This window comes from Heliconius melpomene, chromosome 6 (assembly GCF_056956725.1).
Source record: "Heliconius melpomene rosina isolate 202511_hmr_F chromosome 6, ASM5695672v1, whole genome shotgun sequence".
NCBI classification, from domain to species: Eukaryota; Metazoa; Arthropoda; class Insecta; order Lepidoptera; family Nymphalidae; genus Heliconius; species Heliconius melpomene.
This window is the reverse complement of record NC_140394.1, coordinates 13772146-13789130: the sequence shown is the minus strand read 5'-3', so window position 1 is coordinate 13789130 and position 16985 is coordinate 13772146. Positions and strand designations below refer to the sequence as shown.

At 34.9% G+C, this 16985-nt stretch overlaps 4 protein-coding genes across 4 annotated transcripts in view; 1 reads left to right on the top strand and 3 right to left on the bottom strand.

Moving 5' to 3' along the window:
* Positions 1-195: 195 nt before the first annotated feature.
* On the bottom strand, positions 196-2885 carry LOC146538694 (juvenile hormone esterase-like). Its single transcript, XM_085187310.1, has 3 exons — positions 2680-2885; positions 964-2249; positions 196-421 (listed from the first exon to the last, which is right to left on the bottom strand). The coding sequence occupies exons 1-3, from the start codon at positions 2848-2850 to the stop codon at positions 265-267; spliced, it is 1614 nt and encodes a 537-aa protein (XP_085043436.1). The 5' UTR covers positions 2851-2885; the 3' UTR covers positions 196-264.
* Positions 2886-3652: 767 nt separating this feature from the next.
* LOC146538693 (uncharacterized) lies at positions 3653-7837 on the top strand. Its single transcript, XM_085187263.1, has one exon. The coding sequence runs from the start codon at positions 3898-3900 to the stop codon at positions 4435-4437; it is 540 nt and encodes a 179-aa protein (XP_085043389.1). The 5' UTR covers positions 3653-3897; the 3' UTR covers positions 4438-7837.
* An 875-nt stretch (positions 7838-8712) lies between these two features.
* On the bottom strand, positions 8713-9842 carry LOC146538692 (uncharacterized). Its single transcript, XM_085187264.1, has 2 exons — positions 9582-9842; positions 8713-9178 (listed from the first exon to the last, which is right to left on the bottom strand). Exon 2 carries the CDS (start codon positions 9166-9168, stop codon positions 8824-8826), a length of 345 nt encoding a protein of 114 aa, XP_085043390.1. The 5' UTR covers positions 9169-9178; positions 9582-9842; the 3' UTR covers positions 8713-8823.
* A 478-nt stretch (positions 9843-10320) lies between these two features.
* The window catches only part of orb2 (cytoplasmic polyadenylation element-binding protein orb2), a 47931-nt gene continuing 41266 nt past the window's right edge, over positions 10321-16985 (bottom strand). The window contains exons 7-9 of the mRNA XM_085187262.1: positions 16569-16670; positions 16195-16299; positions 10321-15936 (exon numbers count right to left, since the gene is read on the bottom strand). Of these exons, the coding sequence (XP_085043388.1) occupies positions 15820-15936; positions 16195-16299; positions 16569-16670 (324 nt within the window). The 3' untranslated portion in view covers positions 10321-15819. The remainder of the gene's footprint in view (positions 15937-16194; positions 16300-16568; positions 16671-16985) is intronic.

The following is a 16985-nucleotide window of genomic DNA, read 5'->3' as shown; positions in this document are numbered from 1 at the left end:
TATTTTGGGGTGGGCACGACCGGTGGGTCGTGCCAGCCTCTCCTTATTTCTACACTCATGACCACCAGAGTCAGAGCTACCTCACGCTAGCAAAGCCGCAGGTTGAATCTAGTGTATAGACTTATATTTATAAGGGTTTCAATTTCAAACAAAACTGGGCTGATCCATTCCGAAACAAAATAAGTTTTTTAGTAATTTTTAATATATACATCTTAATTAATTATTTAAACTTATAAAAAAAATTATAATATATGAAATTACACACTATTTCGGTATATCAGCACCATATTTATAATAGAAATATCTCCAGAACATAGCTCGATCTGGCGTCAGTGGGGCGACGTATTGCGGTTCGATGTTTATAGCCAAGTGGTGAGGGTAGGGCAGCCACTCCCCATTCGCAGGGTCCGGGGTGGGAGAACTGGAAGAATTTTCAAATTATATTACCCCGGTCCGGGTCAGCGATTAATGCTGTTTAACAGTTCCAATTTTAATAAATATTGCAATTGGAACTCTTAAACCGGATGAATAAATAGTACGTGACGGCTGTCAGACGAATTACGCCGACCAACTATTGCAAAGTATTCAAAGCATCGGGTCGCTCTGACCACTAAGCCATACGTTCTCATATAGCTTATTTCGAATATTAATTCTTATACGCTTGGTACAACTTATTTATATTGTGAGCATTATATGTAACAACATTATGGCGCTTGGATGGTTTCCAAGAGGTGCGGGTTCAAATCCCACTACGTTCAGTGTTTACCATATATTATATACCATTCCTAAATAAGTATAATTAAATATAGCTTAAGGTTTTTCCTCGACTAGCTGTTGTGTTGGCAAAGGGAAGCTTATGCTAAAACTCTCCATTCCCTACCTTCTCTCTATTCTATTACACAGTCCATATTGACTGATAGAACTCTACGCCGCGCTTTACCAAATAATTAATAATTAACTTACCCAAATTTAGCAAAATTCGTCCACATCATTGTCATAAAAGTTATAATTCTTGCATCATTCTCATCCATTGGTAAGGGGAGCCTTTCTAATTCAAATATGTAAAATAGTTCGTCTCTATTTGCCGTAGCTCCTAAACTACTATTCGTTAATAACCTGCCTAAATTCCTATTGCCAACATAACTGAATATGTATTCATATATTGGCATGCCAGAGTTATTGGCATATAACTCCGAAAACAACGAAACTGGTCCTACAAAGGAAAAATCGGTGTTCAAATTGATTATCCCACCCACTAAAACCTCGTCTGAGCTAGTGTTAGTAAAGAAAGTTTCTTTTATTGTGTTTCTAAATTCTTCTTTATCTTCTTCTGGCACTATTAAATTTCTTTGGTCTAAAGCACTATAATCCTCGTTTTTTATTCTGTCCATTTGACTTGTTATCGTGTAGTAATCCAAAGTGCTAGTTAAGCCTTCAACTGTATTAAGACCAATTATCATAGGCACAGGATTGAAGCTGCGACCTCTTGTAGAAAGTATATTGTATGGTGTGTCTGTCAAAAATGGTTCTTCTCCATCAAAAATCGACTCTACTGACGGCAGGAATACAGATTTTGCGTTCATTTGCTTCTCTATGGCTTCTTCTACTTTGTTAATGTCAGTTTCTGAATATATTTTGAGCAGTTCCTTAGATTTCTTCGTATTTACTCCGAGTGACTTGGCGACTTGACTAGCTGTGTTGAGAGGTTTTGGGTCAAAAGACCGAGGCGCAAAAGGCGTTCCACTTTCTGATATAACTCTATGAAATAGACCCTTAGCAGATTCGGACATTGTTAAATATATAGCAGCTAATCCACCACTACCTTGACCAAACACCGTTACGTTATCAGGATCACCATTGAAATTATCAATGTTTTGCTGAACCCATCTCAAAGCTGCCCTAATATCCTTCAGCCCAGCATTTCCTGGAGCTTCTTTTACGCCCAAATTGAGGAAACCGTACACATTTAGTCTATAATTTATAGTTACGACGATTACTCCGTGACTAATTAAGTACTGAGCTCCATAAAAGCTTGGAGATCCTGACCCAACACCAAAATCTCCACCATGGATAAACACCATGACTGGGAAAGTGGCATTTGGGAATGACGGAACGTAAATATTTAGTACTAAACAGTCCTCATTGTCACTTGGAGCAGCAAGAGGATCATGGGTAAAGAATTGTGGGCAAAGTACATTCGGGTTATTCGCTTTGTAAACTCCTGAAAACTTTGGTGGTGGTGATGGCGCCTGGTGAAATAAATAATTGTGTAAGAAATCAGAATATACTTATATGTGACAATGTATGATACACAGAAAAACAAATCAATTCAAATCAGTGAAACATTCCTGAGGTTAGCGCGCCTAAACAAACAAACTTTTGAAGGTTTATAATAGTAGTATATATTAACATAGATATATAATAATAATATTTCATCTCTTCGTCAAAGCAAAACGAGTGAATTTTTCAGTAGATATTGCAATTGCAGAATGGAGTTAGCAGACGGAACCTAGTGTTATGACACCCATGCACCGCCTAATTTACGAGACGTTGCCTTTCGCTTTATCTTATTACGCGAGCGACGAAAATAAAATAATTGACTATCCCGAGTGGAAATCGAATTCACAGCCATCGCGTTTACACTGATAATTCAATAATAATACTTAATATTATACTCACTCTAAACTTGTATGGAATACCATATCTGATACCCAAATATTCATAAAACAATCCACTTTCCGACAAATATCCTTCCACTTTTCCTTCATTTGTATCAACGATTTTCGATTTGTCAAAACAATAAACGCAACTCACAATTGCGAATAAAATTAAAACACCCAAACGGTGCATCTTTATTAAAATTATGAATTAAAAATCACAAAAAGCACGCTTTATATATTGTTAACATTTAAACTATTTAGTAATCATTTTATTAAATATTTGGTTATTGAAATTTAACTGCTATTTAACCAGTTATAAGGTAATAAAACCATTTTGTTGAAATAAAAGATAAGATACGTGTTAAGAAAAATCTTTGTACGTGATTTTCTAAAATCAGAATTGAAATCTTTAAATTATGTAATGTTTATTATGTAATTGTTTTAATCTGTTCGAGAAATTGATAATTTATTATATTTATTGTTGAGTAATTACTTATAACGTTGTTTGAAGTTCAGGTTCGTTTTCGGTTGAGGTAAATATTTAAAAAAATGTAGGTATTTACTTAATATTAAAATAGAATTGTTTTTTAATAAAATAATGGATTGAGATATGAATTGTAAGTTTACACCGCCAAAAAATAATTGTTGACGTTATGGATATGGACGTTATGGATTTAAAAAAATGAAAATAAAACTTTTCTCAATTTTTTTCTTTGATTTTTTTGTAATTTTATTGATTTCATATAATAATTAATTTTATCTATATGTAAGTAGGATTTTTAATTTGTCTAATATTTTTTTGTAAATAGTAAGCCAGTCAGACATTCCAAATTAATAAATGTAAATTAAAACTACAAGTAACAATAATTATTACTTAAAAATAACGCTAATGAAAACGTAATAAATGTACATTTTAATTTTATTTTAAATTATTTCCTTTTAAATTTCAAGTGAAAGTAACACATGCATTTCCAAACGTATTTTGCCAAACTATATTTTTTTGACGTTTCGCGTGTAGAATCCAAAACAAAAATTGTGAAATATTTTCAAAATATACAGCAATTATTAATATATTAGCAATAACTTATCAATACTTTAAACATAAATTGAAATATTAATATATTTATGTTATATAAAAAATTATAACTAATATGCGTTAGTACATATTTGTCTACGTGTTGATTATTTAGTGTGTGTTTCACAAAAATGCTATAAACTTATAAAATAAGGCTTAGTGATGAATAAAAAACCGGTGAGAACGGGCCCAAGGATCCGAATAACTAGGCCGGCCAACAGAAAGAAGGAGGAGCCCAAGCAGGACGATAGAAATTATATATACACCTGTCAATATTGTCGAGTGAAATTCACACAAAACAGTCATTTCTTCCGCCACATGACTTCTAATCATCAGACTCAACAAAAAGAAGCAACTTTCGAATGCCACGAGTGTCAAATTGTGTTTAACAAGAAAAGCAACTTGGATATACATTGTCAAACTCAGCATCAGATAAAAAGCAAATCTAAATGTGAATCTTGTGCCATTACGTTCAAATCGAGATACTGCTTGAGTCGACATATGAAATTAAAGCAGATTTTAGCTGAGAATGCCTGTGTGAAATGTCAAAAGAAGTTTACAAGTAAGGAGCGTCTAATCAAGCATGTGACAAACAAACATACATTCAAGAATGTCACCTTTGAATGTGATCATTGCTCTTTAAAGTTTAAGGCAAAACAATCACTGTTGACTCATCTAAATAGAATTCATAAGCGATTATGATTTATTGCATCATTTTTTTTCTAGTATTATTGATTTGTATTTGAAAGTGTATTTTTTAATGCTTACTCTTTTTTGTTTTAACATTTATTGTATATGGATTAAGTAAGGCAGTTGTAAGAAATTGGTCAGCATCTGACCTCACAGGACAAAATTTAGGGGAATGACTATTTCAATTCATCCTATTTACACCAATTAAACATAAAATGGGGAAGAGAGAATCTTGACAAAGCTTTCTCTGCCTACCCTGCTATAAGTCTGATATGCTGTAAGCCAATTAAAAAAAATGACATTTTAATTAGTTTCATCTGCCTTCTCCAGTAAACAGAGCAATGCAACAACAACCAAATGCAGTGGCATTAGGTTTCACCACTCGACACTTAATGTTTTGTAGAATTGAGCAGAAAGTAGGGAGTGGAGTGTCTTAATTTGAATGAATAAGAAACATATTTGTTTTGTTTTAAAAATAATTGATTAAAAATATCTTAAATATAACTTTAATTTTTTTTTAGTTACTTTTATTTACATTATATGTACTTATACACTCACTTAACAGAGAAATAATGTAAACTTATTTTTTAAAAATCTTTATATTGTATCATGCATACAGCAGGGTAAGCATAGGGCACTCTTTAAGACACTGCAATCCACCACCAAGCATCACCCAATTTTTAACACATTGTGTGTTGAGTGGCAGAAATCCATAAATAAAATAATTCATTTCCCCAAATGGAAATCAAACTCCCAACTGTTGTGTTTACATTCAATTGCGGTGCTGCTGCACCATAACTGTACTATTTACATCGAAATATCATCATAGCCTATAGGCTTCCTCAATAATTGGACTATATAACATAAAAAGATTTATTAAATTTGAACTAATAGTTCCTGAGATTAGCACATTCATCCAAACAAACTTACACTTTATATTACTTTAAATAGTATAAATTGTATGTATATCCAGTGCCGGTTTTAGTTTTCTTATGTTTTTTGCAATTTCATTTTCGATTGATAAAGCTGTTAAGTCGATCGCAGATTGTCCTTATTAGCTTCAGCTTGGAAACCCCTCCTTATTTATTTGAAAAAAAGATAAGGCAAACGAGCGTACTGGTTACCTAATGGTAAGTGAACACCACCGCCGACGACCTCGTGTAACATCAGAGAAAAAAAGGAGAAAACGTGGTTTTTGAAGGTACCCATGTCATATTAAACACTGAAACACTGCCGTAGGTAGGCTATTCCACAGAGTCGTGGCGCGTGGAAGGTTATTCCTACCAAACCGCACAGAAGTGGAGTGGCACGTACTTCAGTTTGTGACGTACTGTGCGGTTAGAAAATTCGGCGGCAGGTAACAGGTCAAACAGTTCTCCAGAATACTCCCCGTAATAAAGGCACTAGAGAAAGCACAGCGAGAAGACATCTCTGCACAAAGCCAATGTGTCAAGCCTTTCACACATCATTGAGGCTCCAACGTTCTGTACGGCTCTATGTTGTATGCGGTGCGTATGTATCAAATGGTTCAAGCTGATACATGATGATGCACCAGCCCAGAGATGAGAAGTACTCCATATGAAGCCGAACCTGGCCCTATTCAGGGCCAATCGATGTTTTGGCGTGAAATACTGTCGCGCTCTGCTATTTCTTTGAGGTTAACTTGGTCTTGCTTTCCAGATGATCGCGATACTGGCAGTCACTCGAAACGCTAAGGCCCAATGTGCCGTCAGATAAAAAAAAAGAGCTGGCTATTTATAATGATCTCCATCACTTTCGAGAGCAGGGAGGTCATAGGCATGTAGTGGATCGGAACCTTTGAGATCGGGTGGACAAGAGCGTTCTTTTACGAGTTTAGGACTACGCCGACTGAGTTAGCACCGGTGTCAGCTCAGGACGACATGAACGGAGTACTAAAGGCCCTCTGGCCCGCTCGACTTGTGAATGTCCAAAGACGACAGAGCTCGCCCAATAGCTTTGATTGAACTTAACTTTAGACATTGAGCACTGGCACCGCGGAAAGGTAGGCGGCGGCGGTCACCCAAAGCCAAGTTCGAGGCAAATAGACCAAGATGTCATTTCATGTGTGTAATGGTGGAAGCGAAAGCTTGCTAAGGTTACCGAGTGCTGACTTTGAGGGCGCCCAAAAGTGATGATTTCCGGAAGGGTAGCACTCAAGGTTCTCGCCGATTTTGGGGATATGCTCGAAACTTGCTCTGGTAAGTTGCCGCTTAAAGTACCTAGAGGCTTGACTATACTACCTATATGAGGAGTTCACATTTGAATCCTTAGTAACTAGTGCCTCTGCCCAGATTTGATATCCCTCACGGTTGCTAAAGGTAGCAAGTTGGCAATACGTATCAAACCAAGGCTGTGATTTGTCACCGATTACCGAGGCACTACAGTGCTAAGAATATAAAGTTCCATGCCCTGCAGAACCACATCGGCAGCGGCAGCGGCACAGGTACCAGGATCGTCGGAAGAGAAGCAAACCGGCTCCCACGAATAAAATGAGCAAAATGTTCTCATCGCAACCCAATCCCCCCTTTCCCCAATAGCATCCGTTACATAAACGGGCAGACGCCCGCTTATGTCGCGGCGCCCCTTATAGTCCAGCGCCCCTCGGCCATCGCCCAACCTCACCCTACCCTAACGCCGCTACTGTGTATATCAATTCATTAAAAAATATTTAATGTCATATAATTTCTTAGTACATCATTACGTCATAATATTTTCTGAAATGTTTACTTTAAAAAAATATATATCTGCACATAATTTTCCTTTCACATTTTTGGATAAGTGTATTCTTAGAGGCATGCAACCACAGCGTCGAGTTCCGCCATCGTGTCTCATTTTGTCTCGACATCAGAGCGAAGAAATGAAAATCAAATCCACAACCTATCGCGTTTACAGTCACTCTTGCATTCCTGCGCCATGACTGCTCCAATTATATTCCTGCTCTGGTCAAATCCGTTAAGTTAAGCTTAAAATGTGCAGTTCTAGTTCCCTTTACCTACCCTCGTATGAGTATGTGAACTGTTAATAGGCATAATCAATAAAAAAAGAAAGATAAATACAAGATTATTTTTCAACAATAAGTATTTCTTCCTTATGTAAAATTTTTAGTGCTATTTAGTTTGTATTTTTTTATTAGTTAAGCTATAATATAATATTTTTCCAAAATGTACTGAACCATACATTTAAAACAATTTTAGTATATATCTTATAATTAACATTTTCTTTTATTTATGTACTTATTTTAAAAAAAGGCTCTCTATAAATAGATATAAGGATGTATAATATTAGTTTTTGGTTTCCTTTTAATTAAAAAATATTTAAAATACAGATAAATGAAGCAGATCGATTGTCAAAGAAGGTTGTATTTTTTTTGTATAATAAACCACTTTCTTGTTTATTTTTGTTTTAATTACTATTTTTTTTATTAGTTAAAAAAGAATATAATACAATACATAGCACAATGGGACAGCAACTCGCTCACAAGCTCTCACTCAGCTCATTTATTTCCCCATACCTAGACAAGGCGTTTAATTCCGTTACTCTACACACAACGTCTCAAATTTGACCTTTCCTGGACAGTGAAGCTCAAAAATAAAAATAATAATATTAAATATAATTTAATAATATATAGTTAAAAAAACTATAAACACGCTTATTTACACCAAGTCGTACATGTTATATCGAATGTGTTGGGAGCTATAGGAGCTATAGGTTTACTATAGGTTTAGAAGATACTCTTCTCAAGAGTTCCACACCGGCTCGTCGGTACTGCTATTCTGTCGTCACCTAAGCAACGTTTGTTACGTAATCATATCTAATAAGAGCGTGCTAAATAACATTATCACCTGTGATGCATACTTACTTATTTAATTATCCACAGTCTTGTTCTGACACGAATCATATTTCTTGTTTAACCCTTAATCAAACAAACTTTATTTTTCGAGTAATTTGAAATCTGGTCACGGCTTTTAGGTAAGTGGGTGCCGTAGATTTCGAAAAACAACTCCTTTTTTTTATAAAAAGGGGGGAAATGGGGGTTTTGCAGTGGGAAATTATTTCCCAGTATCCGGTATTTCAAAGCAAAATATAATTAAGTGGGAAATTATTTCCCATTATCCGGAATAGCTTTCAACTTTTGATATATTTTTACTACAAGTTCTATACATGTAAGTTGCTCCTACTTTACTTGTTTCTTTTTTGTCTTATATAATAAAATTGAAAAAAATACTGTTATATGAGTGAATAAAGTTATAAAATGAAACAACAACGTTAGGAATGATATATAGTTTTAATATAAACTGAAACTTAATTACTAAGAAAAATAATATTATTGAGGTGGAACAGTGTGAAAGGTTTTGAAGCAATTTTTAGCACACAAACCTACTCCACAGGCGGAACACAGTCTGTTGTTGGGGAGTTTGTGATATGAGATGTTTCTCCTAAGGCTGTCAGTAAGGCATCCGTTGAAATCTGTTGGGCTTGTATAGTAGGCGTTTCTTGTTTATCTTCATTCGATTCGAACCCGAAGATATATTCAAGACGTTGTTCAATTAGGTTATCGTCAAGCTGATTGAGGTAAGTATCGGATGGAGAATGAATGCTATTGACATAGCATGAGTCATCTTCAGAATCTGAGGCTGATAAATCAGACAAGTTGTCTAAATTTTGCACCACCTCCTCCAATTTTTTCTTTGGTAGAACTTTTTGTAACTTTTTAGCGTCCATATTTAAATAGCTAAAACAAATAAAAGGAAGTCTAAACTAACTTGGTAGTCTGAGCAGTACAAATAGTTCTAAAATATAATAGTTATAAAAATCAAGTGAGAAATCACACAAACGCAGTCATAACTCTCGAGAAAGCTCCATATATGAGTTACTCGCTGACAATTTTGTGTAAGTTAGATAAAATTATAAGTAACTATACCTGTTTAGGTACTTATATAGTGCAACAGACAAATTATTTATTGTATATATAGAAATTGGTATTTTTCAAATGCAGGAACAAACAATGGGAAATAATTTCCCACATAATTAAACCTAAGAAAATACAACAAATATCAATGCTGCGAGCCCAAAAACCGTAAGAAACATTCAGAAAACAAGTCTAGTTTACAATATTATTGTGTTTATGCACTTACCAGATTTTTTTCTTCAAAAACTTTTAAATCTTCCGTTTGAACCGGTTTTTTTCACAAAATATTTCAAACTGTGTTTTTGACATTGATATACAATGACAGTTCGCGCCTTAAGACAAAATGTTGCAAATAAATAAAATTAAAAAATTCTGTACGATTATTTTTCCCTAAGGTTGGTACTGATTAGAGTTGCCAAAAACGAAATAAAACAAAAAAATTACAGTAGTGGCATGTGGGAAATAATTTCCCAATATTTGATTAAGGGTTAAATCCATCCATAGGTCCATAAATACAAAAATATTTTTTTTTTTATAAATTGGTATGTAGGTAATTAACTCAAATTCGAAATATTACATAATTTTATCAGTGTTGCAAGTTGCAAGTACCTTTGCGTCGTTACCAGAGCGGAGATGAAAATAATTAATTATCCCTTCCGAGCGGAAATCGAACCCACAACCTTCCTGTTTACAGTCGAACGCTGTGCCGCTCGTCACAGTGACCTCAATTTTTTTTAATATTTGTTATTTCTACATAAGTACTTGATAAGAATAAAGATGAACATTTTGCAATCATATCAAAAATGAACTGGTATTGTAGGTATATTTTAGATCACCTATATATATAGATATACTCAATCACGACTTCAGTACAGCAAACCAACTTCAAATACAAAATATTACGTAAATACTTACTTACATATATAATATACATTAAATGGGGATAAAAAAATAAAACAAGCATACAAATATTTAATATTGGGCTAATATTTAGTAAAATACCATATTATAATAATAAAATTCATATAAAAATTCAAGTATTTCAGTTTTAAACAATACCTACTAGAGACGATGGAGATAGCTTACGTTGAAATGCATCGAAACGTGTTCCCGCTTCGAAGTGCATCGACCGAAATGGGACAAGTGAGCAAAAAATTATAAACTAAATTATTATATCAGTTAGTGTCACAATACATATCAAGTTAGAGTATAAAAAAATTTAAAGTTAGCTAAAAAATATTTTTGAAAATTTAATTACAAAAAAAACTAAGAGGTTTTTTTTTCAAAAAATGACATCCGTTGCATTGTGACACCCTCGTTGGCCTACCTGCACTACTTGGGACCGTAAGTTTAATACTTTAACCATGTTTGGCAATCATAAATTGAAAAACGCCCAAAACGTCAAAAGTTGCACAGCACTAACAAAAGCCACCCCATCGCCGCATTACCTATATACTAAAATACTATTTCAAACAACAAAAATAAACACTCTTAAGAACAAAATAAAAAACTCAAGTCTACATTCTACAGCAATCATTGTTCACATAATATAATATAAATATATAAAAAACAGTACAGCGCTCTCACTTTTGGAAAATACTTTCAAATTATACAATAATATATCGTAAAGCTCTGATTTAGAAATTCTGAAACTATTTGAAAACTTTATTTTTTACAATATCTGCTATAATATAATAATAATAATATAATACATAAATACTCTTATTTTTACAGCCAATGTGCAAATTTATCGGCGAAGCTTAAAATTCTAGAATGCAGTGTTATAAATTACTTTTTAAAAACTATCGAAATACTGAAAAAAAAACGAATTACCACTAAAAATAAACAACACTAATTAAAATATTATTTATATATAATATTAATAATAATAATAATAATAAAAAAGTTATACAAAAAATGGTAAAAAATAAATAAATAGGAATTAATATACTTCCAAACAAGCGGGAATAACTACTTCTAATATTCTTGTAACGGTAGTTCAGTTGAATCGAAATTGAATGCGTTATCTTTTTCGGAACTTGTAAAATGGAGTTGAATTATTTAAAAATTACACTTTTAAGTTAACTTTGGCTAGTAATAAATAAAATCATAAATAAAAACAACAAAAAAAGGCAAAGAAGTTGATCAACCATAAAGTGCCGGATCAACCGAAACAACCAAACTACAGTACAATACATAAAAAAATAAAACGTCATATAAAAAAATTGATGCATTTTCACCGTTTAGGAATTGCCGGGTCCTCTGGAGACCCGCTGTCTTTTTGGCAAAAACGTCTTTGGTCAAAGAATAAAAAAAAAACAGCTAAAACCTACAAAATATGTGACAACACAGTAGTTATGACGTGAGTGACAAAAAAATCATGATCCAGAACAACAGAAAAAAACACAAGTTTTAAATTCATTTTTAATATTTCAAGTCTAAATCAATTGCAAATGTCAAATGAAGGTGAAAATAACAAAAGCTAAAACATCATACAATTCAAATACAAAATGTGGAAAAAACCCAACTGGTCCTCGCCCGATGCTGTGGCCAACATACAAACAGCCATCGAACGATATTTTGATAGCAAATTATTTTATTTATAGGTATTGATACACATTTTAAAATTTGGTTTCGAATGTCACTTTTTGGACCAAATCGTGTATAATTTGCTAGATTGGTTTGCACGAAACTTGATGTTAACATTTCATTTCTGATGTTTTTATATTATTTACATTGTAAGTAACATTCAAAACTAGATATTCTCAACAAAATTGATAGTAGGTATAATAACAATAGAAACAACTGTCTATAAAAATATATAAATCTTAATTTGAAATGATAGTGAACCGACCCCTCGTAGAGCAAACATAAATCATCATAATATTATAAACTTTAGTAAAAGCAATCTTTTTAGAAAATTAGGCTGAAAATTTTAATATTGCCAACATTAAAAACTTGCGTTCAAGGAGTCGGGTTATAAAATTTATTAAAAAAATACATTCTTATGCACCATCCCGGCCTGTAATGGATCAACGTGATGACAGACAGACATGACAGTGCTGTATGAAACAATATTGTCCGGCAACGTCAAGTTATTATACTATATATTAATCATCTAGGTTTAGGTTTAATAATGAATTTCTCTACTTTTGCTATGTTTTTCTCATAATTACGTAATAATTTCACTAAAATTTCTAGTAAATTACAAGCCCGCCATAACGAGACGTGGCGCACTAAGAAAAAGAATTACCTAAACTCGGTCCGCCGCCGAATTATTAAAAAATGCGGATTTTTGGAATATCCACTATTCGCATGCAAGTGAACGTGCGCAAACCACTCGGGGACGTGACGAGGGGACTCAACAACAACAATTACACCTAAGGTCATTTCAAAGTACGTCAAATCTAAGACAATGCCCCCCGTACGGTGAAACCACGTGATATGCAAAATTACTATCTAAAACGAAATGTAGCCTTGTAATAGCTATAATATAATAGAAAACATTAATATACAACGAGAACAAACGGCGCGAAGCCATAAACAAGAAAGGAACAACCTACTAACTAACAAAACAAAGCGAGGCGAGCCGCGGCATCGAATTATACAACTAAAAAGGAAACTTCAAAGGGCCTAGAAATTAAAACAATTATAAACTGCCGCGGTGCCGAAACAAATAAATATAAGCAAAACTCCTAACAATATATTAAAAAAGAGGACAGCTCCAGACTTCTTCTGTACAGTCGTATCGTTTCAGCCTCCGCGGGATCAGCAGTCGACAACCACCCAACAGACCACATATCCCAGACGACTCTGTTGTAACACCAATTATTCAACCGACCAGTCCAAGCCTGGCGTCTACTACGAGTACAAGTACAAACGTTGCGCATAAAGTAAAAAACATCCGAATTCCACATTAGTTTTTTATAAAAATACAAAAATACAAAATGGGACAGTGCGACCAATCATACGACAACCACGCTTCCGTTGCGCTCACTCGGGGGTAGGGGGCACGTTAAATAATTTATCAAAAAAGATTGAGCAATCACGTACAAAATAATTATTGAAAATGCACACACATCGAGCTACGGAGTCACGTCACAGCTGTCAAATAATCCGGCGTCAACCCGAATCAACCGTTCGGTTGTCCAAATCAGTTCATTTGTTTAAGACCAATAAAGATCGGTTAACCAATCTATTGTTTTATAAATCGATCAACCGAATCAACGCCGGACAATCAAAATGATACAGTGTTGTCACAACAGTAAAAAAATATATTTAAAAAATCATCAAATGCAGAAAAATCGGAACAGCCCAACTTCAAAAGAAAACGCGTGAAAGGGATAGAAACAGTGCCGTGAGAGTGAGAAAGATATCGGGGTCTTATAGAGCGTGTTCAAAATCACCTAAAACTTCTAATTATATATTTTAAAGAGGAAACCTTCGCATTAATTTCTATTTGAAATCTATTTATTTAACTATTATTATCGCACGCATGTGTGCATTTTTAAACTCTGAAATCGCGACGCACCACTCCATCTATAAGTAGGTCTAAGTCTAAGAAAAAATATAATATATATGTATATAATATTTTCAATTTGTCTACAATCGTTAGAATACAGTACGGTATGGACGCAGTGCCGCGCCGCGCGTAAGTATAGGCAAGTAATTTCCACTAAAACGCTCTAATAATTACAAATTCACTACTTAACGCTTAGAGTCGTTTCGGTTGTGATGCGTCAATGAACGACATTGACTTAAACAACCGATGTCACGAAGCGTCACAACCGAAACCGATATCAGACCGAAATCCGTGTTCGAGTCAAAGATCGTTCGGAATTCGGCAACCAAAGCACGGGAGGAGGTAACACGCAAACACGCAAAGCTAAGGCACTTGCGCCTTATTAATAAACACGACACGAAAAAAGTCACCTACAAAACTCTAATGTGGGGGAATAAAAGTCCATATCAAAAAAACACACACAGTTCGGTCGACAAGTAGTGGCCGCCCTGAAGTTAGGTTTTCTGACTTTTGGCGCATTGTTCGCTTGGGAAGAAAATTATTAAAAGTAAGAAAACAATCTAATATCGATTCCGCGCAGCCATCTAAAGCTAACTTCAGAGAGGCCACGACTCAGAGACCGTACTGTACTGTATAATATAATACTTTCTAAATAGTCTCGTCAGTGGTCGGTCAGGAAATGCAACCGTTATTAAGTACCCAGAATACCCTAACCGAGACAAAGTCGACACAACCATACAGGAAACCGTAAAAACCCTCTAAAAATCCTAAACGTCCTGTATTAAACTTCATTTTTTTCGATTTTTTTTTAAGAGACCGAAAGAGTCGAAGGCAAAAAATTGAACTATATATACACACTAGTCATTTGGTTAAATCCTATTCTACCGCTATTGCACTACCCCGGCGGATCCAAAAATAATCGATATATATATTAATATATTTTTATACATTAAAACAAAATAAAAATATAAATAATAATGTCTACAGCCAAGATTGGTAACGTTCTTTTTGTTTGTACTAAAGAAAGTTCATACCACCTCCCTGGAATATAATCTAGGAACAAATTCATTACAAAAATACAAAAAAAATTATAGAGAAAATAGACGAAAAAGTTATGAAAAATAACCGCCACAATCGATATACGATCGATCAATGACCCTAAAAAATCGATTTGCAACAATATCAGAGTTTTAAAAACAAAATGAGGGTATAGGAAATTCACTCTAGCTACACAGGTACTTTTTTTTCGAAAAAATGTGAATCCACTTATGTCTTACGTTTAATATCTTACGAGAGATGGGCAGACACGTGCGACAAATTTGTCGTCAGTGCGATCAATTGTCGCGTGCGACAGTTTTGTCGTAGGTGTGCGCAAGACGTAATAGCTTATCCACAAACGACAAACTGACAACTAGCTAAGTTTTTTTTATTATTTTGAATACATTTGCTTAAATCGAAATCTCTTTTCAATTTCTTCTCACAAGACTTACATCACTTTGCAAAGAAGAAATTCAAAAAATCTAATTGTCTTGTACTTGAATTCTATATAAGTAGTTTCGCTTAACATTATGTCGAATAATGTTGCTTTATTATTATTATTAATAATAATAGTAATAATTAATTATTTCTTCTCTAAGGGACCGACAAAATGGCGGTCAATTTCGACTAATCTGCGTAACGTCTCGTCCGGTGGCGAATACAACAGTTCGTCACACTTTTACAGGTACTAAAAGCCGTGATTTTTTTATGAATTATAATTACAATAATAATAATAATATCTAGAAAGTGTAACTGTCAAAAATACAGATTAAAAATGTCACAAAGTGTCGTATCGCAGACGACGCACCAGAGACCACCAACTATGGCTCGAGGGAGCAAAAACTTGTATTATCTAAGTGGCTATATATATCTGTTGAGCCAGCGCCGAGACTACCGCCGACCACTAGCACCAGCGGAAGGGCACGGCGCGAGGGCGGTCGGCGCCCTCCTTCACCAGCGGCTTGTGGAACTCCCGCCCCGGCCGCGAGTGGATGGTGGCCCAGCAGTGCTCACAGTAGTACTGCAACATTGTGTTGTCAATATTGAATATTGCATTTGTATTTTACTCTGCATTTGGTTAAATACTGACTGTAAAAAATCTTTCTTATTTTTTTCTCATTATCTATAATGTCTATATTATTTAGTAATAAGTACCATTCAGTTAAGTTTTAATAATGTTTTTAAAGGATAGAATATTTATAATGTTATGTGAACTATTTCGAACTATTTCGAACTACTTTTTAGCCTCTCACTACTCAAACTACCCAACAGTACGCACCTGCAGACAGGTGACGTTGGCGCAGAAGAAGGGCGCGAACTTGGAGCCGCAGCGCGCGCCGGCGCACTCGTCGCACATCTGGTCGTCCAGCACGTACGGCTTCACCTGTCACGCCAGTAACACACGTCAACACGTCACAGTAGCTCAAATAGTCACAAATACATAAACTTTCAGGTTGTATAAAATAAGGTAGAACGGGCTGTTCCAAGCTGATTGTTCCCTGACAAAGTACCTAGTCTCCAACGATGGCGAGCCTGAAACAATTGACCATTTCCTTTCCAAGCGCGAGTGACCAATGCACAAAACAAAGTTCAAAAAACCTAAGTTATGGTCGGCCACGACTCCGAGACCGTACATCAACGACAAGAACGCACCTCCACTCGCTTGTCGATGTCGCCGTGCTGCAGCTGCACGAATCGCGCAGAGATCGCCGCTATGTACGACTGCTGGTTGGAGAAGGCCACGCGACCCGCGCCCTGGAAATAACAATCATTATTGTGTACTAACAGCAATAAAACAAAAAACAAGTTATCACTTGTTTTTTGTCCCTAAGGGTACCCACTCTCAGAAATGAGTCCACGCGAGCTTTTAAAATATTTATTCATTGTAAATTATAAGAGTAGGTACATTTGTCGTCCGACATAATATTAAAAGCATGAGACCCCCGGAGGGCATGTATTGATGGACGAGGCGAAAGAGGTATGCAGGAACTGTAGCGTTTGGCGCTACGTTCTCTCTACCTACCCCGCTAGGCATACAGCGTGAAGCTGGATTAGATTAGAATAATTATG